We start from the raw sequence: 23,089 nt of genomic DNA on the forward strand, positions 1-23,089 counted from the left end.
GCCCGCTGGACATCTCCAGAGCCGTCCCTCTTCAGCTGCACTCCTGGGCTGGTTTGGGTCCCTTCTGCTCTGAGGATCCCTGGTCACTCCCCCGCTCCCTGATTCTCTGCCGCGATCATGCGCCAGACTTTCTGGGCAGGTTTATTGGACACTGCTATGGAGCAGTGAGTGCCAGGGAAGAAGATCCCGGCGCTGCTGGCACAGCGGAGCAGGGAGGCTGTGAGTGCTTTGCTCTCGGCCGTGGGGTGCGCTGGAGGGGCGTCCCGGGGGGCGGTGTGGGGTGAGGACGTGGGCAGTGGGGTGCGGCCGCCCAGCAGCGCCCCGGGGACTCGGAGTCGCCGTCCCGCTGCCCAGCGGGCGCGGTGCGGGAGCGGCGGCACCTTCCGTGTGCGGGGCTGCGAGGGGCGGCGGCGTGCGGGGCGGGGAGCGGGAGCGGGGAGCGGGGAGATGTGCGGGGCGGGGTGCGGGGAGATGTGCGGGGAGATGTGCGGGGAGATGTGCGGGGCGGGGAGCGAAACGAGGTGCGGAGCGGGGAGCGGGAGCGGGGAGCGGGGAGATGTGCGGAACGGGGTGCGGAGTGCGGGGAGATGTGCGGAGCGGAGTGCGGGGAGATGTGCAGAGCGGGATGCGGGGAGATGTGCGGAGCGGGGAGATGTGCGGGGAGATGTGCAGAGCGGAGTGCGGGGAGATGTGCGGAGCGGGGTGCGGAGTGCGGGGAGATGTGCGCAGCGGGGTGCGGAGTGCCGGGAGATGTGCGCAGCGGGGTGCGGAGCGGGATGCGGAGCCGTGGTCCCGCGGACCGGCCGCGGTTCCCGCTCCCCGCCGCTCCGGACGCCGCAGCTCCGCGCCCCGCCGCGCTGTCGCGCTTGTCCCGCCGTGGCCGTGCCGGAGCTCGGCCTTGCCCGGCCCTGCCCCGCTCCCCAGACCCGGGGTGCCCGGAGCCACCGGGCTCGCCCCAGCTGGGTCACCGGGCGCTCCCCCCTGCCCCGTTTTCTCTGCCCAGAGCGGGTTCCAGGTTCCTGCAGCATCTCCAGGGCCCTCCTTGGAGAAGCGGACGCCTGAGGCTACAGGCGCAGGCTGAGGAGCGGGAGATTGGCGGTGCCGTGGCTCCCTCTCACCCATCAGATTTCTGCTTTTCCCAGGAGGGCCAAGAGCAGTGTTCGATGTTTCCAAAGTCTCTGCTGAACTTTGGAAGACTGTGAGCGCAGAGCCCGGGCTGCAGAGCGCATCTCCGAAGTCCCTTAGCAGCAGAGTGCTTAAATGTGCTTTTACAGAGCAGAGATCACCCGCAGCCGGCGATGCCAGCGCCCAGAGCTCTAGGGCTTGTTTGCATTGGCGTTGCCAGTTTCCATCTTGTGTCTTTACGTGCCCTCATCTATGATTTTACTAGGCTTTTTACTGTCTGCACTTAGGGTTTCCTCCCTCCGGGGCAGAGGTGGGGAGATGGGGGATCGCTGCCCAGCCCTGACCCCACAGCTCCCCGGGATGGCCCCGCGGCGCTGGGCTCTGTGTTTGGGCTCACAGAGGCTGGATTTGCAGCTCTGCAGCGTCTGCTCTGGTGCTCTGCTCCTGCAGGTTTGAAAGGCAACAAGAAAAGCTGCCGGTGATGCAACGCTGTTTAATGATGCCATTTATGGTGGCTTTTTTATTTAGTTAATGCAGATGAAGAGGCTCTACAGTCTTGCCTGTTCCTCAGTATTGCACATCTCTGTGTTTTATGCTTAATTATTTTGTATCCTGCAAACAAATGTTAAACGGAGACCTTTAGGTCTTCAAGAAGATCTGGGAATTCTTTGGATAAGATACTATTTGGGACAGGTATTTCAGAGGGAGTCATTTTCTCCTTTTTGTTTCAAGACTTTCTGAGGAAAGCAGCATTGTCAGGGAATGCCATTTCTGCAGGATGCTTCTGTCTCCATGAAGCGTCTCCAGTAATACTTTATTTATTCTAGCAAAGGGTGAAATCTTCCCAGCTGGTCAGCATGCTTAGGAGATACTTGAGACCTGGTTCTTGCTTCTTCAGCTTTCTGGTGAGTATTAACATTTTGTTTTGTTTGGGTTTTTGGTTTGGTTTTTTTATTTTTTGTTTTATTCTGGATATTTGAGATATTATTAATATTTCTCTGAATGTTACAACACATCCTCTCCACCAGGTCGGTCTGTCCAGGAGTCTCCTTGCCTTTGCAGCCCTTGCCAAAAACCAGACTTCTAAAGGTTAGTGTTTTTATCAGCACTCTCTGTGTGTTTTGCAATATCCAGCACAGAGAAACAAAAGGTGTCTGGTGGTGCAAACAAAGGTAAAGAAACTTTTTCTGTTACCCTGTTTTGTGCCTAAAATGCTGTTTGCAGAGCTGGTATTTGCCAGGCTGTTTGCTCAGCTGCTGCCTCCGTGCCCCACTGCATCTGCAAACCAAACAGATTATTTTGTGCCTGAAAATTGCATCTGCAAGTGCAGAAGCTGGGATGAGCTTTTTGGGGATAAAGCAAGTAAAGCTGTTTTTGCATAACTGCTTTGAACAAGCTTTTCTGAGGGCCATCCCTAGGCGTGGCAGAGTGAGCTTTTCCTTTGTGCTGAGCTTAGCACGGTCGTGTGTCCCAGGGAGTGTGCCCAGCTCCAGCCCTGGCCAGAGGGCACTCACAGCACCCCTGAGCTCGGGTCCCATGGGGTCTGAGCTCTGTCACACTGTGCCCAGCTCCAGCCCTGGCCAGAGGGCACTCACAGCACCCCTCAGCTCGGGTCCCATGGGGTCTGAGCTCTGTCACACTGTGCCCAGCTCCAGCCCTGGCCAGAGGGCACTCACAGCACCCCTCAGCTCGGGTCCCATGGGGTCTGAGCTCTGTCACACTGTGCCCAGCTCCAGCCCTGGCCAGAGGGCACTCACAGCACCCCTCAGCTCGGGTCCCATGGGGTCTGAGCTCTGTCACACTGTGCCCAGCTCCAGCCCTGGCCAGAGGGCACTCACAGCACCCCTCAGCTCGGGTCCCATGGGGTCTGAGCTCTGTCACACTGTGCCCAGCTCCAGCCCAAGGGCTGCATGGGGAGATGAGCCCTGCCAGGTGCACGAGGCACTGCTTTCAACCGTGGGCTGCAGAGGCTTTCCGTTTCCCCAGGCTATGTGTGCCCCTCTCCAGGTTTTGCTCCTGTCACAATTGAGACCCCAGGACACACGTACGAATATGTGGCCGCTGCTCTGGACTGGTGGCAAGCTGACAGGTACTGCGAGCAGCACTTTGCCCAGCTGCTCTTGGAACCCCAGGACAGTGAGCGAGGCTCCTTCAGCAAACTGCTGCAGTCCCACCACATCCGAGGCTCTGTCTGGCTAAAGGAAAGGGACGGTGTCCTGCACAAAGCAAAGAGGAGACGTGAGTGAAAGTGGACATGGGCTATTTATAGATGCTTTCAGACTGAAAAATATGACTGGAGAAGCTGTCCCTTGTTTTTTTTATTGTCAATTTATTGGCCTATGCTTCTCCCTTGCTGCTGACTGAAATTTCTCCTTCTAGGTGGCCACACTGTCCCAGTCCTGGTATTCAGAGACAAAACAGACACAAAATATGTGAAGGTGCTGTCTGCCTTCCCGGCCCTGCCTGCTGTCACGGCCTGTGCCCACGTGCAGTGGGACACCCGGACCCAGGAGATCGCCACCATCTTCTCCTACGCCGTGCCCGCTTTCATCAACGAGTTCCAGCTGCGTGGCTTTGTGGATGAGGAGGGCTTCGTTCGGTTTGCTCTCATCGTCCACGGGCACCACTCCCCTTACCTGCCCGTGTTCCGCGCTGACGGGCGGTGGCATCACTTCTGCGTGACCTGGCAGCAGCAGAACGGCGCCTGGGCCATCTACGCCGACGGGAAGAGGCGGGCGGCAGCCAGTGGTTTGTGCTCTGCGGGGCCCTCCGCCCCCCAGGCCATCTCTGGCCGGGGCACCTTCATAATCGGGCAGGATCAAGATTCCCTGGGGGGCACCTTCAGGGCAAAGGAGTCCTTCAGTGGGAACATCACTGACTTGCACATCTGGCAGACAGTCCTCAGCGCCGAGCACATTGAGAAAGTTCGCTCCTGCTGGGTGGTGGAGCAGGACCTGGTTTTTGGGTGGAGCTCAAATGCCCTGGAAGTGGAGAGCACCGTTCAGGCAGTGGCCACGCAGCTCCTTTGCCCAGGTGAGTCTCAGTTTCCTCTCTCCTGGCTCTTAAGGCACAGCCCACAGCGTTTGTTGCACCAGGGCTTGTGGGTTGCTGCAGGAAAGGCGATGCCTGCTGGGGATGGCGTGTCCCTGGGAGACCCTTCTGTCTGTGTGTGTTTCCACAGGGCCTGTGGAGGAATGCAGGGTTTTGGAAGTTGGCAGCAGTGGATTCAGTTATGCATCTTGTTTGCAGACTTTGCCTTTCATCTGTCACTACAGCAAGGGTACAGCATCTGTTAGTTATTCATGCCTTGCTTCCACCGCACGCGCTCCTGGAGGTCCCGGCTGGGCTGGGGGCCAGCGATGGGGAGGCCCCCGCTCTGAAGGGGTCACACGCCAAACCCTCTGGGGCTGGCACTTTGCTGCAGCTGCCTGCACCCTGGCAGGGGCTCTGGCTCTTCCCCAGCTGAGCTGGGCAGTGGTGGTACACATCCATGGCTTCTGGCCGCAGCGCTGTGAGTGCCTCCCAGTCCAGGCATTCCCAGACTCTTGGCCAGGGGGGCACGGGGAGAGGCAGAAAAGGAGTGTGAAACTGTCTCTCCAGATGGGGTCTTGTGCTAAAAATAAGATACAGCTGTGGAGTCTCCTTCTCCTGCCTGTCCTGCAGATTTAGCCACCATCTGAGGACCATTGCTCAGGCTTTGAACGTGGCGTGTGTTAACCACTCTGTGGGACACCTCAGCAGTGGTTCTGGTTCTGCTTTGTCCCCAGATGCATACTGGCAGCTGAAAAGAGCTCAGCTGGAGTCCAGTCACTCGCTCGCCAGCCGTGTGAACACCCTCGCAGTGAGGACTGTGGTGAGTCCTGCAGCCCAGCAGTGGCAGCTGGCACCTGGAGCAGGCAGGAGCTGCTGGGGTGGCCGTGTTGGCACCTACAGCTGTTTGAAGTCACTTTGCCAGCAGTTCTGCCTGGGGTCTTTCCTGAGCTGCTGTTGGAGATTGTGACCAGCACAGCTGTAACTTCTGCTGTGATCAAACAAGCAGTGTTGCTTCAGATTGACTCATCTCGCTGAGGATGGGAGTCTGGACTAGAGATCCCTTCCCCCAGGATATTCCTGGTCGGCCAGACAGGTCCTGATGCCAGCAGGGGCATGCAGGGCATTGCCAAGGCACAGCTGAGGATCAGGGAGAGTCAGGGCTCTGCACTGAACCAAGCCATGTTTTCCATGACAGATTCCTGACAGCCTCTTCACGAGTGGCGTGCAGGACATGAACCTCTCTGTGGCTCTCGATGCCCTGGATGTCTTGGCAACTGTTCTGAGAGAAGGAGAAGTGCCCGTGCTTGAGCCATCTGACCTCCTTGCAGTCCTTCAACTACTAAAGCAAGTTTCAGATTTGGAAATCCAGGAGGGAGATGAGCTGGAGATGTTGGAGCAGTTGGGCCAGTATTACATGGAAGTGACTGAGTTAATTCTGGAAGAGCAGAATACCGGGACGTGGTCATTGATCAGCCAGGTAATGGTGTCACCAGAGTGACTGCTGTGTGCCTCAGCTGCTCATCCTTGGCCTGCTGCACCACCCCAGCCTGGCTGTGCTGTCCTTGCATGGCCACCTGCAGCCTTTGTGGCCCCGCTGAAGCATGGAAATGCTGCCAGCCCAGGCATGGAGCCTCTTCACCTGCTCACACCTTCCACCTGCCTTCCTGGTGCCTCATTTGTTGGAGGTGCAGCCAAGTTCTTGTGCGCGCAAGTGCAGTGCTAGTGGTGCCTCCCTTGCAAACCCCTCTGGTGGTTAGCTCAGCTCTCTTCAAGTTCTCCTCTCTGTCAGTCTGGATTGACAGCTTGCAGGTTCCTGGGGCTGTTTCCTTGCTCCCACATCCTGCTGCCTGGCAGGGACACACCCTTCCTTTACAGTGTGTTGTGCTTTCTGTGGATGGGCTGTTTGTCATCAGCCCCCTCGCTGCTCAAAGTCAGGCTTTGCATAAGGGATTTCCATCATCCCACCCCTGTGAGGTTTTTCTCCATGCTCACGTGTGTTTTTGGTGCCTGGTGCGAGGTCTGCACTCTCCACCTGCCTCTGGAAAATGTGTGACAGTGTCTGGCCTGGCCTGTGCCCCAGGAACCAAGCCAGGGGTGTCCAGAGATGATTAAAGGATGCTGAGCAGAGCTTGCCTCACTTGCTCAGGTCTCCATGGCCACAGTCACTCAGAGCTTCTCAAGAGTGGCACAAACCCAGCGCTGGCCCAGTGCAACTGGTGCAGCTGCCAATCTCTGAGGGAGGAGTGTGGGAGCTGTGCACTGCAGGGTGGCACTTGTGCACCCTGGACCTCGAGCAATGGGGCCCCTCTTCTGCTGCCCTCCAGCTGCAGAGTCTATTTCTGGGTCTATTTCTTCCTTTTCCAGGAAGAGCAGATGGCTGTTCTACAGCTTTGCGAAAATCAGGACTCAAGTCTAAAGGTCTTTCTTCCCAGAAGCTCACTTATTTATTTATTTATTTCCATGCTGTTTTAATGGCTTTTTATGCAGAACAGCAAGTTTCCCTCACTGCCAGACTTGTCTCCTTGCTGAAGGAACTGGACCATCCTTCAGTAAAGAAAGCACAGAAAAGCAAACCCAAAGCCTTGAGTCTCAACTCCTCTTTTTTCTTTTTTTTTTCTGCCAAGGGCCAAACATTTGAGGAAACTCTTGTGAGCTGTGGGAAGGGAGGGCTGAGGGTGCAGGTGCTGATTTCCATCGCTCTGTCTGTCTTTGCAGGTTATCAGGGGGCCCATGGCTGTGGTTGAGCTCTGTGACAGGATGGTGTCACTCTTGGTCCCACTGCTGACCACAGAGAGGACAAAGATCACGATCCAGCATGGGAATATTGGTGAGTGGCACTGGAGGGCAACTCACCAAGACCCAGATCAGTTCCCAGCCCAAACCCACTCCTGGCTCCTCTCCTCTGGCTCGCCTCCTGCCAGCCCTGCAGCCTGTGAGGGCACCTCTCAGGTTGTGGACTGCAAGAGGATTGTAAGAAACTTTTGGGCATGGGAGAAGCTGGGCCCAGATGCTCTCTGCTTGCACGGGAAGGGGCCTGTCTGCTGCTGCTGCTGCTGCTGTGGGTCCTGGCTGGTCTTGGCTGGGATTACAGAATCCTTGTGGCACTTTGCTGTAGCAGTAGCTCTGGAGGAAGGCTGAACCCTGATTTTCCCTGTGCACAGGGATGGAGGTGAGGGAGCTGGAGCTGAGCGAGCAGCAGCTGAGTGGAGAGGCGTACGTGGTCCAGAGCCCCGAGAAGGGCAGGCACGACCTCATCGAAGTTCCCGCGGAAGAAATGCAGAGGCTGAAATCCAGAGGTTTGTCACACCTGACACCTGAGCTGCCCCTGGTACCTCTGCATCGCCTTCCTTGGTGCCAAACTCCTCACCTTGGCCACGTGAGGTCTGGAGGAGTGTGGGGAGGGGACACCGTTGGAGAAAGGGAGATGGGGAGGTTCTGTACAGCCCCTCTGGAGACACAGCTCGGAGCCGAGGGCGTTCTGGACCCCCAGCATCACCCCCAGGGGCGGGCAGTGACATCCAGCGCTGCCCTGCGCTCTGTACTGTCCCCGTGCCCTGTCCCTGCAGGTCTGCACAGGGTCACGGTGAAGAACATGTGGTTTGGCTACGGCTCCCTGCAGCGCTGCCTGTCCAGCAGCGGCACCAGCGCGGCGTCCCAGGACACGGCTGCCCCCGACGGGGGACAGAGGTGAGTGACACTGAGCCCCCCGCGCCCCAGGGCTGCCCTCCGCGCCACGGAAGAGCTCATTTTCAAATCTGCGTTGAGCTGGTGCCTCGGTTTTGGGGTCAGCTTCATCCCGGCCCATCTCAGCCCTCGCACCGGGGCTGCCCCGGGCACCGAGGTGCTCCGTGGGGTGTCCTGCGCGCCTCTGGCTCCCGCGGGTCACCAGCTCTGCCGGGGTGGCAGGGCACAGAGCCCACAGGGGCTGCTGCAGGGTGCCCTCTGGCTGGGCAGGAGGCGTCTCTGGAGATGGTGGCTCCGGGGCCGGGCTGGCTGCGCTCCCGGAGCTCCGAACGCTAGGTGGGGATGGCCGCCCGCGCATCCCCACCGCTGAGCCGGAACCTTGGCATGCTCCGGTGCCCGCCCAGTGACGGGCAGCGCTGGGGCTGTGCCCGGTGGCCCAGGGTCCGTTCTGCCCCGTGCCCGGCCCCCGGCAGCACCCGGGTCTCCGCCGCTGTCCCGTACCCCGGGAGATGCCGTTTGAGGGCGCGTCCCGAGCTTCCCGTGCCTGTGAGCTCCTTCCCCGGCAGGTACCTGAGCACCACGGTGGGCACAGCGGTGATCTCAGCCACCCTGCTCGGTGACCAGCAGGAGATCAGCGCGTCCGTGCGCTACCGCCTGCAGCACCGCGTCCAGGTACCCCGCGGCCGTGCCCCGTGCCAGCGGCACCTGGCCCGGCTGTCCCCGGGCACGGCTCAGCCCCGCAGCTTCGGCATGGGGACTGTCCCTGCCCTGACTCCCGCGTCCCTGGGAGGCGTTTGTCCTGCGCCGACAGACCCTGTTGCAGCCGAGGCAGGGACCTGCACCCCGCGTCCAGCAGTGACCTCTTCCCTCCCCTCTCTGCCTGCAGGACCTGCCCAATACTCTGGTGGGGCCCGTCTGTGCCTTCTGGAACTTCAGCCTCAGGTGCCTTGTTTCAGTTCAGGTCCCCAGATTTATGAGCTTTTTATTTCCACTGGGAAACCAGACATCTCAGTATAAATGTAATGGTAAGAGTAGAGATCTGGAATTTTTTGCCTCCTTTGCATGCTGACATCCCCTGTCTGCTGGAGCAGAATGCTTTCCTGGGAAGATTTCCTTTGGAGAAGTCACTCACAAGCAAGTGACCTTTAATGAGGTATATACAACTCAAATGGAAAGCCCTAGTTAATTATGGGTGTTGCCTGTGACAGAGAAGAGTTAGCCCAAGATACACGCCCCAAAGACGTGCAGGACTCCCAGCCTCATGAATCCTGCCTGGCACTGGGATGTGTTTTTGCTGAATGTCACTGTGGTGAGAACACTGAGGCTGTGATATATTATGGATTGGTAATTAAGTCATTCAAGTGAAAAAAACCTCCTTAGAGTCCAAGACTCGTAGCAGGCATGGATCAGGTAGGGGAAGTGGGAAGGGTGATTTTGGAAAGAGCTGGTTGTTGGGGTCCCAGCAGAGGGTCCCAGCAGCCCTGCTCTGATCCTGACCTTCCTGTGGTACTGGGAGGCTCAGGGGGCAGTGGGACAGAGCTGCAGCCACGGTCCCTGCCCAGGGAACTCAGATGGGAGCATTGCTGGATGGCTGGGACAGGCCTGTCCTGGGGACCAGTGGCGCCATGCTGGGGTTGTGGCAGGCTGAGCAGAGTTAGACACAGCAGTCTGATGCTGCTCTCAGTGAAGGGGCTGTGCAGGGAGCTCTTCCCAGAGCCATGCAATAGCTGGGCTCTGTTTGGAGCTCTCATGGCTGAGCTCCACTCTTTAATGCACACGTTGACACCAAATCTATTATCACTGTGTGCCTGCTGGATGAGGCAAAGCTGCTGAGACAAAGGGTGAACCAAAGGGAAGTCCATGTGAAGACCTGTTTCTGATATCCTCATCTTCCTCCTTTAAACTCTGTCTTTTCTGGGAGAGTGAAATTCCCATCGTGCCCTGGTTTTCTGTGGAAGTGGAAGGTGATTTCGCTGTGTTTTCTCTGGTTTTGCTGCACGTTAGCCCAGATGCTGGTGGGATGTGGTCCACAGCTGGCTGCTCTGTGGCCAAGTCTCTCCCAGACTCCACTGCCTGCTTTTGCAACCACACCACCAACTTTGCCATCCTGCTGCAGGTGTACGAGCTGCAGGTACGTGAGGAGCCCGGCTCGGGGGTGGCTGCTGGCACTGCCAGCTGGTGGGGCCGATTCACGAGGGGTTTGAGTCTTCTGTTGTTTCATGTCTGGAGCAGAGGACCACCAAGGAGGAGTTCACCCTGCAGACTTTGACTTTTATTGGATGTGGAGTTTCCTTCTGTGCCTTGGTAGTCACCTTCGTTTTGTTCCTGGTGGTTCGGTAAGAGCAGCCTGGACGCTTGCAGCCTTCTCTGTGTTTTCTACTTGATGTTTTACTCCAGAGCCCTTCTCAAAGTGTCCTTTGCCAGCATGGGGTGGTGCAGGTGCGTGGGAGGAGGTGGGAGCTGCCCTGTGCTCCATGGCAGGGGGGACTGGTGGTTGTTGGCTGGAGAGGGGCTCAGCCCTGCTTGTTTCTGTGGAGATGCTCATTGATCTGTGCACACACCTGCACGTCTGTGGCAAGGTTTCCATCAATTGCTAACAATGTTTACCATAAAAGCTGCTCTGCTAGAATGAATTTTTGTAAAATAAATGGAGCCAGGACTACTTCTTTGATTGCCAAGCCTTCTGTGTCACTTGGCAAGCACAGAGCTCTGCCTTGTGAGCATGGCAGTGGCTCCCTCCACCTCTCCCTCCCTGCCTGAGCCCTGGAGCCATGGCCAAAGCTGAGCAGCTGTATCCAAGAGTGTCCCCAGAGCTCGCACAGCAGGGCTGTCCTCTGCCCCTCTGACTGTCATCTTTGCAGGGATGGCAGAGAGACCACAAGTTGCCCAGGCAGGCCTGCACAGCCTGAGGGGACAGGGAGGACCCTTTTGTGGCGCACCTTTTGTCTGGCTGCAGCTCAGGGCTCCCTCTCTCCCTCCCCAGCGTCCCCAAGAGTGAACGAACAACTGTGCACAAGAACCTGATCCTTGCTCTGGCTGCAGGAGAAGCTCTGCTCATGGTCAGTGAGTTGGCCAAGCCCAGCCAGGTGAGCTCAGCAGGAATGGCCAGGCTCCAGCACCACTGCCAGAGCAACAGAACAGAAGTATTTATTAATTCCCTTAAATTAATTAAAGGCTAATTACCTTACCCTTTTATTAATTACTTGTAACAGGCGTCTGGGGCAGAATTGTCTCTCTGTTTGCAGATGCTCATATCTACGTTGTGCCCTGTGGTTTCTGTCCCCTGCAGGTGCTGTGTTTCATGGTCACTGCCTTCCTGCACCTCTTCTTCATGGCAGCCTTCTCGTGGATGCTGGTAGAGGGGCTTCTCCTCTGGAGCAAAGTGGTAGCAGTCAACATGAGTGAAGGCAGGAGAATGAAGTTCTACTACGTGACAGGCTGGGGTATCTGCACACTCCTCTGCCTTGGCTCCTCAGGAAAATACTCTTTTTCTTTTCTAGTGAAAGTTTTAATAGCAGAGATGCACAATTGTTTGGTTTAATTTAATATGAGAACTGGGTGCCAGTGCCCTGCAGAGGCTCTCTTGAATTATTTGTCAAATTTCTAATCTTAGAATATAAGCTGAGCAGCATTTCTGTTATACTTTTAAATCCAGGAGTTCAGTATAAAAATGGAGGAGGAGATTTATGGTAAGGTCTTGTTCTTGGAGAGCATCACCACAGTAATTAAATATAAATGTGTTCCTCACTAAGCACCTTTTATTCAGAGGGAGCCCTTTAGGGGCATAGCAGTATTTGAATAAGCTGAGTTTTGTGTCAAAGAGGAGCCTCTTTAGGGATGTGCTGCTCAAAGGGCACACACCTCCTTGGACACAGGACAACTGCTTCATGTATTTTGGATTGGTTTATGTCTTTGATTGTCCATTTTGTTAAAAAAGCAATCCGAGGAATAAATTGCTTTGGTCAGGACTCAGGACTTGGAATGCTTTATACCTCAGAGAAAGATGCTGACAGCTTGTAAATCTGTGGCTGTGTTGAGCCAGGACAGGTTTCAGCTGCAGAGGATTGATGTTGCTCGTGGGGTTTTGGAGGCTCACGCTGAAGTCTGTCTGGTCAGGGGGGTTTTGAAGCCATTGTCTGGTGCACAGTGCCCCGCACGGGGCATCTCTGCTTTTCCCAGGGTTTAACCTGTGGGTTTTTCTGCAGGGCTTCCAGTCCTTATCGTGGGGGTGACCCTTGCAACTTCCTTTCACAAATATGTGGCAGCCAACCATTGCTGGCTGAACGTGCAGACCAACGTCATCTGGGCCTTCGTGGGGCCTGTGCTCTTCATCCTGGCTGTAAGTGCCAAACCCTGCTGGGAAGGTGGGAGTCCCCTGGGTCTGCTCCTGGAAAAGCAGTGCAGAGCCAGGGGTGCAGCTCATTGTGCCTGCTGCTTTTCGAGGAAAAATGATGTTTTACTTCATATAGACTTCTACAGCGCCAGTAAATCTCTTTAATCAAAAGGGCTTTTTGATAGGAATAAGTGCTTTAAGAAAGTTTTGCTGACCAGTTCTTGGCTGGCTGCTCAGTTAGGAATGTGGTGTGTGACGTTGCCTTAGCTAAGGGTCTGATTTTAATACAGGAATATCTACATCCTTGAAATATCATTATACAAAACACAGCAGCAGAAAAAGGTCCAACGTTTATGGGGTTCAGAACAGGCCTTTAACAGGGAAGAGGTTCTGTAGGAGCAGTTTTGGGATAAGTTTCCTAAATTTCATACATGTGTAGATAGCTCTGTGAACTCTTTTGATTTCATTGCTTTCCTGGTAGTGACATTTGTCCCCAAGTTCTGACCCTAGTTTCCAGCAGAGGAGTCTCACCCTCTGGAGCTGAGACCACAGGGTGTCAGTGAGCCCAGCAGCTGTGCCCTGGCAGGTGAACAGCCTGGTGCTGCTCCGGGTGGTGACGGTGACCGTGGCCAGCGCTCGCAGGAGGTCCAAGATGCTGACACCCAACAGCAGCCTGGAGAGCCAGATTGGAACGCAGATCTGGTGAGCAGGGAAGGGCCTGGCTCTCCCAGCCGTGGCTGCCCTGGGTGTGAGATACGTGAGGCAGTGTTAGACACGTGGAAGAAATCCTTGCCAGGGGAGCTGCTGAGGCACTGGCACAGGTTGCCCAGAGAAGCCTGGCCGAGTGAAAGAGCGAGCTCTGGGAGCCAGAGCAGCAGGGGCAGAAGGGATTCTCTCCCCCAGGGTAGCTGTGTCTCACCCAAAGACAGTCCCTAATCCCAGCTGAGAAGCCCAGCCAGCACCTTCAGCTCAGGGAACAAGAGCTGGTCTCCATCTGCACTCACCTCCTGGATCTCACCCCTTTGGACAGGAGACCCTTGGCAGTGCCTGCAGAAATCCAGGCTTGGGGCTTGGTGGGTTGAAAGTGAGCTGGTGGGGGTTACACACACAGTGGAAGAGGCAGTAGGGACTTCTGTAATCAGTCAATACTGAGAGACCTCTAAAAAACTGCTGCCTGAGTCATTACTTTATCATGCTCTGTGAATTTTTATTGTTGTTAGCTGGCGCCGGATACCCCTGCTAGACACGCATTGTTCCCCTGTAGCATAAATAAATTTCCCCAAATTTACAGAAGCACAAAGATAGGGCATTGCTGGAGGGCAGGGTGACATCCATGTGCAAATAAAACAAATAGAGAAGCCCTCCTTGCAGCAGAAATTGGGGGGAAATAGCTGTTTTCTCATGGCTGATGACGTCAAAGATCTCCCTTTCTGCTAACTTGCAGTGATAAATGAAGAGCAGGGCTGGCACACTGGGGTCGGAGAGGTGAAATATTTGGTTTTTCCTGTCTTAACTTATTTTGTTTGCAGAGGAAATTGTTCCACAGCTCCTGTCCTGGTAGTGTTTCATCCCTGAAACGTGCCCGGGTAACCCTGAGCTCTTCCTCCCACCAGGGCCACGGCCAAGCCCGTGCTGGTGCTGCTGCCCGTGCTGGGGCTCACCTGGCTGTGCGGGCTCCTCGTCCACCTCAGCATCGTTTGGGCCTATGTCTTCGTGGTGCTGAACTCCCTTCAGGTGAGTCCTGCACCCCGTGGGTGCCCAGGTAGGCTGGCACCTGCAGGGCACTCGACCTGTCCTTGTAGCCAGGGACACTTTAGCTCTGGAGCCAGCCCAGCTTCCCCAAGCCACTGGGCCATTTTGTCCAGGGAAACTCATTTCTCGCTTCCAAGATACAAAATGCAACTCTGGAGACCTTGCCCATCTCACAGCCCTCAGCACCAGTCTCTGGCAGTGTCCTGCTGGTGCCACAGGTTTCCAGCTCAGATCTTGTTTCTTGTGCTAGTTTTTCTCACACCAGTGTGGTTTCAAATTGGCAGTTACAAACTCATTAGTGTTTTTATTTGCTCGTATAATGGGTAATTAAAATGGTACCTGTGCTGTCAAACGGGGCAGACATCCCTCCTGCTGTGTGCACCTGGGAAATGAGCCCGTGCTGCAGGACAGGGCTGGCCCTGGGTGCCACTGTCCCTTCAGAGCAGGGCTGCTGAGGAGAGCCTGCCAAGGGTCACATCCAGCCCAAGGGTCACATCCAGCCACAGCACGCTTGACTGCTGCTTGGCTGGCGTGTTCCAGGACGGGTGCTTTCCATCCAGCTCCTGCTCAGACCTTTGGAGAGGCTGTGACCTCTGGGAACAGTGCAGGCAGAGCCACCTTCCCCCTGCCTGCAGTTCAGCTTGGCTGAGGGACACTGGGGAAGAACTGAGAGTCAGGAGGTGAAAACCTTTGCCTCTGGAACCCTTGCTGTCTGCAGCCATGCAGCTGCTCCCCAGGGATGCTCCCAGTGCCCAGGGACTGCTGCTCTGGGGTCTGGTGAGCTGCAGGGGTGTTGGGTGTGCCAGCTTTGGTGGGCTGGTGAGCAGAGCCTTGCTTGGGACAACTGGAAGTTTGGGGACTGCTTTTAGCTCTGACTTGCAGGACCTTGTGTGGATAATATCATCTCCTGCAGACTCTTCACTCCTCTTCATCACCTGGCTACATTTTTAAGGCTTTCTGCTTGTCTTGGTATCTTGCAGGGCCATGGCTGTGACTGCCATTATTGCAGTCATGTTGGTAATCAATTCGTGTAAGTAGGGAATTCTGGAGGGCAGAAAATATCATTACCTTGTGCATTAAGCAACACTTAATATTTGCTTCTGAGTCGACTGTTTTCATCAAAAGGCTTTAAAGCTTTAACCAGCCTGTATGCGGCTAAGAGAGCAAAGCAAATAATTTAAATCCCAGCAGCCAGCAGTGCTCAGCTCTGCACCAAGCTGGGACTGTTCCCAGGACCCCGGGATATCTGGAACTCAGGGACACAGGGTGACAAAACTCCCGGAACACGTGCTTGCCACCTGCGATCCAAAGCATCAGCAGAGGCCTTGCAAACCTCGAGAGAAGGCAGCTGTAGATGGAGCTAGAGAAGCACTGAACGCCCCTGCACGGTCCTGAGGGGAAGGGGGAGCTCCCAGCAGGCAGGTGGGAGCAGGGAGGGCACAGCGTGGGCAGCCCAGCCCTGGGCTGAGGCTGTGCCTCACCAGAGGTGCCCACGGGCACTCCCTGGACGGTGCCAGCCCTCAGCACTGCCTATTCAGGGTCCCTTGCCCTGTGCTTGAGGACAAACCCTTCTCCACGGGATCCAAGCCAAGGCACTGCCCTCCAAAGCACTGGGATTAGAGAGTTTGGCAGCCCATCTCCCATTTTTCTTCTGTTTCAATAGAAATTGGCTCCTGCTGTACTCGGCTCTGCAGTGCTTCCCTCTGGCTGGTTCCAGCACGGCACTGGCCCCGCTCTCTGGGCCAGTCACCCCCTGCACACGAGGGGTGGCTGCTCAGGGATGTCACCCCTGCACACCCTGGGTGGCTGCTCAGGGATGTTCAGGGATGTTCAGGGATGCTCAGGGATGTCACCCCTGCACACCCTGGGTGGCTGCTCAGGGATGTTCAGGGATGTTCAGGGATGTCACCATGGGCACACCCTGGGTGGCTGCTCAGGGGTGCTCTGCTGGGGCTGGCACTGCTCCAGAGCCAGGCACTGCTCAGGCACATCCATCAGGCCCTGGTGGGAAGCTCCAAGGCCAGACAAGTGCTGCCTCTCCACATCTCTGCTCTTCGGGATATCAGGAGGATGGCAGGAGGCCTGTCTTGATGATAATTAAACAGCATCAGTTCTCTGTCTCTTCATGCTATGCTTGGGTTGTTGAGCAGGAGAGAACTGCAGGCTCTGAGCTGTGTGGACAGACATGGCTGTGCTGTACTCATTTGCCTCTGTGCCTTCATTACCAAGTTCAGGACAGCCTGCAGATTTCCCCAGAGGAGAAATAAATGCTGGTGGGAAGCTGCAGAGTTGAGAGAAAGCCATCCTGTTTCAACCCCTTTGCTTACTTCCTATAGATCACTTGGAATTTCCTTTGAGGCCAGAGTGTTCCTTCACGTGTGGGTCCTGCGCTGGGGTTGGTTTTTCGTTTGACTCTTTTCAACCCCTGTTCTGTTGCTGGGGTTGTTTTTCTGTTTGATTCTTTTCAACCCCTGTTCTGTTGCTGGGGTTGGTTTTTGTTTGACTCTTTTCAACCCCTGTTCTGTTGCTGGGGTTGTTTTCTGTTTCACTCTTTTCTGTGTGTCTGCAGAAGCCCAAGCCTGTCTTAGGGCTGCTCTGCGTGCTGGCACCAAACATGAGGACTCCTTCTGCAGCCAGGCAGTGCAGGAACCCGGACAGCGACCCAGCAGCAGGAGGGAGCTGTGGGGCTGTGGGGCAGGAGCAGGGGTGGAAAGGGAGGGGGCAGGAGGGGCTCTCCTCCCCAGAGCTGCATCTCCTCTCCCGCCCACTGCTGCAGCTGGGCCTCCTCTCCCTCCTCGCCCTCCTCCCCGCCGCCCTCCCGCTGCCCCCTCCCCGCGCTCATCCAGAATGATTCTTTCAAGGAAGACCTGCCTTGGAAGCCCGGCCAGAAATCTGGTCTGGGGGAGTGACCAGCATTGCTGGCTGAAGGACAGGTCACGGCGCGGTGCCAGGGGCTGCTGCCATCGCGCCTGCCAAGAGCTCGCAGATGAGAGCAAGGCTCGCTGGAGACAAGATGAATTGCATCTCTTGCTGCAGCTGATTTATCTAGCTGCGATAACAAAACACCCACAGATATAACATAAATCTGGTGGGCCAGATAGGGCTGCCTTCAGGCCAGAAGCGTCGGTCTGGAGCTGTAATTAGCCCCAGGCTGTGGCCCCGGGCAGTGCTCGCTCGGGGCCGGGCCTGGCACATCCCTCACACAGCTGTGCCCCGCGTCCCGCCGTGGCAGAGGTGCCACTGCTCACTGCTCCTCTCCACTGCTCACTGCTCCTCTCCTGGGCTGGGAGAGCAGCAGGCTTGGTGAGCAGCCTGGCTGTCCCTGGCTGGGCTGTGCCCACCATCTGTGCCAGCCTCACCCACCCCAGGGCTCCTCAGCCCGCTGGCCCCGTGCAAAGGAGCACAATCCAGCCGTGCATCTCTGACCTTCCTCTGCTCTCTGCCTTCCAGGGCCTGTACATATTCCTGGTCTATGCTGTCTACAACAGCGAGGTAAGAGGTGGATTTGGTCACTGGCCACAGCAGCTCTGTGTTGGCATCTGGGGGAGCTGGGTTTGGCAGTTGCACAGCTCCACCCTGGCTGCGTTTCCTCCGTGACTTGCTGGAGCATGTCCAGCTGTGCTGGAGCTGCTGTGGCCCTCTCTCATGTGCTTGCTCTGCTGCAGGTGAGGAATGCCATCCAGAGGATGAAGGACAAGAAGAAAGCCCTCTCGTTCACAGTGAGTTGGGAGGAATCCCTGCTGCCCCTTCATCCATCAGCCACCCACCCGAGGAGGGTCCCAGCTGTACTGTGGGTCTGCTTTGAGGACATGATGATGGAAAGAAATATTTTTTCTTATTTTTTCTGCCCTTTTTGCGGTCTTGTTGGACACCACAGACCCAAAGATAGCCTCCCCTATTAGGCAGCAGCCTGCTCTGCCAGGGTGGGATGGGAGCCAAAGCAGTGATGATGAAATCCATCTTTGAAGTCAGATCTGGGTGTAGCAAAGGCTCGTTGCAATTTTCACTGTCCTGTGTCTCCTGCCTGTCGTTCCAGAACTGCTCTCATCCCATCAACTACTTATCCAGTCCAAGAAACACCTCCTGGGACACAGGGAAGCTGAGTCCTGCGGCTGAGACTGCCCTGCCCAGCCCTGTGCAGAAAGACCCTCCCGTGAAGAGCATCACCAACAAAGGTCAGAGGGTTGTTGTTGCTCTTGGCCCAGGCTGGGTGGTCTCATCAGCATGTTAGGCAGCATTGCATTATCCTGAAGCAAAAATCCATCTTAGTGTCTTAAAATTAATTTTCTGGAGGAGAGGCAAAGGTGACAGTTGAAAATAGGGATTTTGGCTTTGGGGAAAAAAAGGTTTTGCATTCTCCAGCCAGTTTGTGGGGGCAGGGATGCAGAAAACCCGTTTGGTCCCTTTGCTTCAGCGGGGGTCACAAAGCACCAAGTTCTTGGGAAAGCATGAATATTTCTGTTCTCTGGTCTATGAACTCATGGCGCTGCTTCACCCTTTAGGAAATTTTGGAGCCAGAATTCCCATGGGCATTTCATCCATTATGTCACCCGAGAGACCGGTATGTAACACCTGCTGGTATTCACCTTCCCCCCTCGCAGGGCACAGCAGATCTGCAGGGACCCCACCTGAGCCTGGCCGGGGGGACAACAGGGCAGGGCACCTTTCCAAGGGCAGAGAGGAGTGCTCCCAGAACAGCTGAATTCCCAGGCAAAGGCTCACCCTGAGCCCATGGGGAACCAGGAGGGAGCTTAGAGCAGGGCCCTACAGGAACACGAGGGGCTGCTGAATTCGGGCCTTAAAGCCCTACACTGAGGTTGGTATGGATCAAGCAGGAGGCTTTCCCAAGGACAGCAGATTGAATCAGGCAGTGGGGCAGGTGCCAAGGGCAAGCCTCACCTCTCCCAGGAGGGCTGTGCTGCCTGCATGGGGATGGAGAGCTCAGCAAGGCACGGCCTAAAGCTGGGAGCAATTTAAATTTGACTACTCTGCTCCCACTTCCATCTCCTGCTTTTGAAATGATCATCAGTCCTTGTGTACTTGACATACAAGTGCTGTAACTCCCTCAGAATAAAATCCAGCACTACTTTCATGAGTCTCTCACTGAAGGATCTCTCTTTCCCTCTCTAATATTTATCCTTTGAAAACCTATGTCACATAGACAGCTCTTATTTATCCAATAGATAATACTTCTACAGCTGGCATATCGTTCTGAAGCCACTCAGTAAAATCCATATTTCCATCTCTCATGATTTATCTTGTGGTTAATGCTGCAGCACCAGGCCCCTCGTGCTGTACAGCACCAGCACTCACTGGCAGGGATGCTTTCCTCAGGCAGCCAGGTGCTGGCAGTGCGAGCCAGGGTCAGGGCTGAGCTCCTGGCACCAGATCTGGGACGTGGGCCACAGGGATTAGCCCAAGGACCCGAGCTCCTGAGCAGGGGCTTTAGGAGGCAGCAGATCCCCTGAATGCCAAGGCCGTGGCATTTCTCAGCAGGCAAAGACAGAAAGTGCTTCCCTCGTGTGAGGGTCGAGGAGGGCTTTGCTGTGCATAAACACTGCATTTTTAATGTGCTTGTTCCCTTCCTGGGTGCTGCAGGGCTGAGGCTGCTCCCCGTGCCTGCAGCGGGTGCTGGCACAGCTCCTGGGGCAGAGCTGGCAGGGCCCGAGAGCCCTGGGCATGGCAGGGCTGGGCACAGGAGAGGGCTGGGCACAAGGCTGGGCATGGCAGGGCTGGGCAGGGCAGGGCTGGGCACGCAGAAGGCTGGGCATGGTACAGTTCTGGGCATGGCACAGGGCTGAGCGTGGCACAGGGCTGGCCATGGCACAGTTCTGGGCATGGCACAGTTCTGGCCGTGGCACAGTTCTGGCCGTGGCACAGGGCTGGCCATGGCACAGGGCTGGCCATGGCACAGGTCTGGGCACAGCACAGTGCTGAGCGTGGCACAGGGTTGGCCATGGCACAGTTCTGGGCATGCCTGTGCCCTCTCGCTGTGCCCTGTGCTGGGGCTGCTTTCAGTGCCCTCAGTTATGTAAGCCAGGCTGTTTTCCCTGCTCCCTGCCTGAGTCACGGTGCTCGCCAGAGGAGTGGAGGACTCAGAATGTCACTGGCAGCTGCACAATAGTTTGGATGAAGAGAAGATGCTACTTAAAGGCGTTTGAAAACACTTAAAATGACAAAACACTGAGCGAACGGAGATACAAACACAGACAAGATGTTCTTCGTGTTGCAGCTTTTTTAAATGTTGTTTGGTGATCTTTGTTGTTGTTAGACTGGGAGTAGGATTTTCACATCTCCCAGAGCATTAACCATCCTTCGAGCACAGAGTGCAGACTGTGTGGGCTCTTCCCACCGCAGCACAGGGGTGCTCTCACCCTTCCCTGGCCTTTCCTGTGGTCTCCAGCATGGCATCCAGCCTGGTGGGTCCCCACGGGCTGGAAGGGTCCCCAGAGGGGGCATGAGGAGCAGGGTGTCAGCTCCCTGCTCTGAGAGTGCAGCTGTGTGCAGGGACCCTGTGCCAGGTGCCCGTGCCTCGGGGCTGGGATGAAGCTCTGGTTCCCAGCCTGTGCAGGGGCAGCGGGTGGCTCAGGGCAGGCACAGTGGGTGGGTGGCTTCTGGGGAGCCCTGCCTGGCCCCAGGGAGTGTGTTGGGGCAAAGCCATCAGACCCATTCCCTCTGCTAACACACCTTCTCCCCTCTTTCAGGCCGTGGAGCTGACGGCGTTCAAGTGCTCAGGTAACCTTTGCCTGCATCGCTCTGTAGCTTTTGCTGCTCTGGTTCCTGTGGTTGTGTGTTGGAGGGCAGCTGCTTTCTGCTCAGGCTTCAGGATAGCATCATTTCCAAACTGCCCTGCTGGGTGCTGTCCTGGCCAGGCTGTGGGAAATCTGTGCCCCCTGAACAGATGAGGGCCAGGTGGGGGCTGTGGAGCCCCAGCAGCCCTGCCAGTGGCACTGCCTCCCCTGGCAGCACTGTGGCTCGGCCAAAGGTCCCATCCCAGGGCACCTGCCTGGTTTCTCCCCACATCTCTGCCCCTTTCTTGCTGCCTGTCCTTGTCTGCTCCAGCTCCTGGGGCCCTGCTGTGCCAGCAGAGCTGGGGGTTGCAGGCAGGGGCAAGTGGCAGAGGGGCCCTGCAGGTTCCTGGTGCTGGGCTCTCCAGGGGGGCAGCAGCTCTTTCTGCCCTGGGCTATTTCAAACCAGCAGCTGTGGCAAAAGGCACTGCCGGGTGCTGGGAGTGCCATGGTCCCAAAGAAGGGAAGCTGGGGAAGGTGGGTATTCAGACAGGGCTGGATTTATGAGCTTAAAAGCAGCCATTTAGCTTCTTCTGTTTCAGGCTGTAGAAAGGCCAATGTCACCATGGAGGTGGGTAGAATTAAAACCAGAAATCCCTCCTAAGCCCCAGGCCTCTGCTGGAGGGCAGCTCCCTGCTACCTCCTCAGCTTCCCAGCCTGGCTTTGGGCAAGTCCCCAGCTCCTCAGAACACAAATGCAGCATGTTTCACTTCATTTTCTTTAACAACCACTGCTGCGTACTCCCAGGGCAGCTTCTGGGTGGGGACCCTCAGGTGGACAGTGCAGCGAGGACACCCCAGGGATGCAGCGATCACATTTTTTCTGCATTGTGACATTTTCTTTTGTCAAGGCAAGCAGTGCATTAGCAGTGTCTGATTTTGCTCCACATGAAGTGTCTAAGCAGGGCATCCTCAGACTATTTTCGAGACGATGCCACCCAGAAGCAGTGCAGCTTTCCTCCCCACACTGGACACGTGAGAAAGGCAGGAACGGTGGCATCCAGGAGTAGCTGTGCAGCGGCATTTCGGGCACAGGAGTGGGGTCTCAGAGGCAGCGAGACCCGCACCCACCCCGGGCATTTGTGCTCTGTCCACCCACCCTCACCTTCCTCCCCGTGTCTTATAGCCCACGTGTGCGATTAAACTCCAGCTGTGCAAAGATGTGGGTTGTTTAGTTTGGTTTTATTTCCTCAGGTGAGCCCTCAGTGTGCTTTTAAAAGCCCAGGTCTGCACAGAGGGTGATGGAATGCCAGGCTGGGCTTGGTGCCATGGGAGCGGCCAGGGGTGGAAGGAGTGCTGTGCACCCCCCTGAGCCCCCAGGCTGCCCCCGTGGCTGGGCAATCCTTGAGCCCGGGGTGAAGGAGAGGATCTCGAGGCAGAAGAGCTCTCCTCTCTCACTTGTGCTGTCCTCTCTCACTCATGCTCATGCACTGGTGCTGGCCCCTCGTTGCTCCGGGCTCAGCCAGAGAGCCTCCAGCCATGGAAGCAGATAATAAAAGGCTGCAATGCCCAGCTGCAGGGCTGCTGGGGGACCCCAGGGCAGCTCAGCCTCACACAGGCCTGTACCTTCACATTGTGCTCACAGAGCAAAGCGCTGCAGAGCTCTTGGGTGCCAGCATGGGGACAGATCATTCCAGCACAGACATTGTCCTCCTTCTATTTGTTCTCTCCCAAATAGTTCAATGAAAAGAGATGTGTTTAGCCCCAGATATCTCTATTTGAAAGGCAGCAGCCAGCGGATGAAAATGGTGCTGCTGCCAGCAGGAGCTGTGGCAGAGACAGGACAGATGTCCTCTGTTCCACCTGTCCCTCCCGGGAAAGCCGTGCTGCATCTGGGACGGGGTCCAGAGCCTCTCTGCTCCAGGGCCTCAGCCACACTCCTGTGAGAACTCTGGGTGTGGCACTGGCTCCAAGTGCAGGAGACAGACAGTGGGTCCATGGGGAGGTGGGAGATGGGACGGGTGAGCATAAGGGTGGATAAAATCCAGGTGAGTGCCAGAGAAATGGGGAGTTTTGCAGCGTGGCTGTGGCAGGAGCCCGGCAGGGCCTCCCCCCAACAAGGGCTCAGTCCGTGGAGCAGTTCTGCAGTAATGAGCTCCAGCCCAGCTGTAGGGAGCTGCTCTGTGCAGCGAGCCCTGCCTGGCTTCATTACACACTTTTTGTGAGCAGGGCATGGCTGGGGCGGCTCACATATTTGCACAAACAATAAGTCCCATCTTCCTTGTCTTGACAAACAAGGGCTCCAAGAGGCCTCCACATCCTCCATCTCCTCAAGTGATGGCTGCTTTGTTTCCCCACGATAATTTCATTATTCTGTTTGAATACATTTATATGTTGCTAAGCCACACATAGCAACATGGATCTTGTCTGCGCAG

At 56.3% G+C, this 23,089-nt stretch overlaps 1 protein-coding gene across 1 annotated transcript; it reads left to right on the top strand.

Moving 5' to 3' along the window:
• Positions 1–170: 170 nt before the first annotated feature.
• Positions 171–21,724, top strand: ADGRD2 (adhesion G protein-coupled receptor D2). The gene is given in 26 exon segments (XM_038156716.1): positions 171–219; positions 1,953–2,030; positions 2,154–2,214; positions 3,133–3,363; positions 3,505–4,158; positions 4,307–4,405; positions 4,893–4,978; positions 5,336–5,635; positions 6,874–6,985; positions 7,320–7,454; positions 7,725–7,845; positions 8,409–8,514; positions 8,729–8,784; positions 9,847–9,973; positions 10,075–10,178; positions 10,826–10,928; positions 11,132–11,285; positions 12,048–12,181; positions 12,762–12,877; positions 13,789–13,909; positions 17,378–17,419; positions 17,593–17,646; positions 17,964–18,102; positions 18,430–18,488; positions 20,632–20,662; positions 21,609–21,724. Coding segments are annotated over 25 exon segments (3,309 nt in total). The 5' UTR covers positions 171–219; positions 1,953–1,982.
• The last annotated feature ends 1,365 nt before the right edge of the window (positions 21,725–23,089 follow it).

Source organism: Motacilla alba, chromosome 17 (assembly GCF_015832195.1).
Source record: "Motacilla alba alba isolate MOTALB_02 chromosome 17, Motacilla_alba_V1.0_pri, whole genome shotgun sequence".
NCBI classification, from domain to species: Eukaryota; Metazoa; Chordata; class Aves; order Passeriformes; family Motacillidae; genus Motacilla; species Motacilla alba.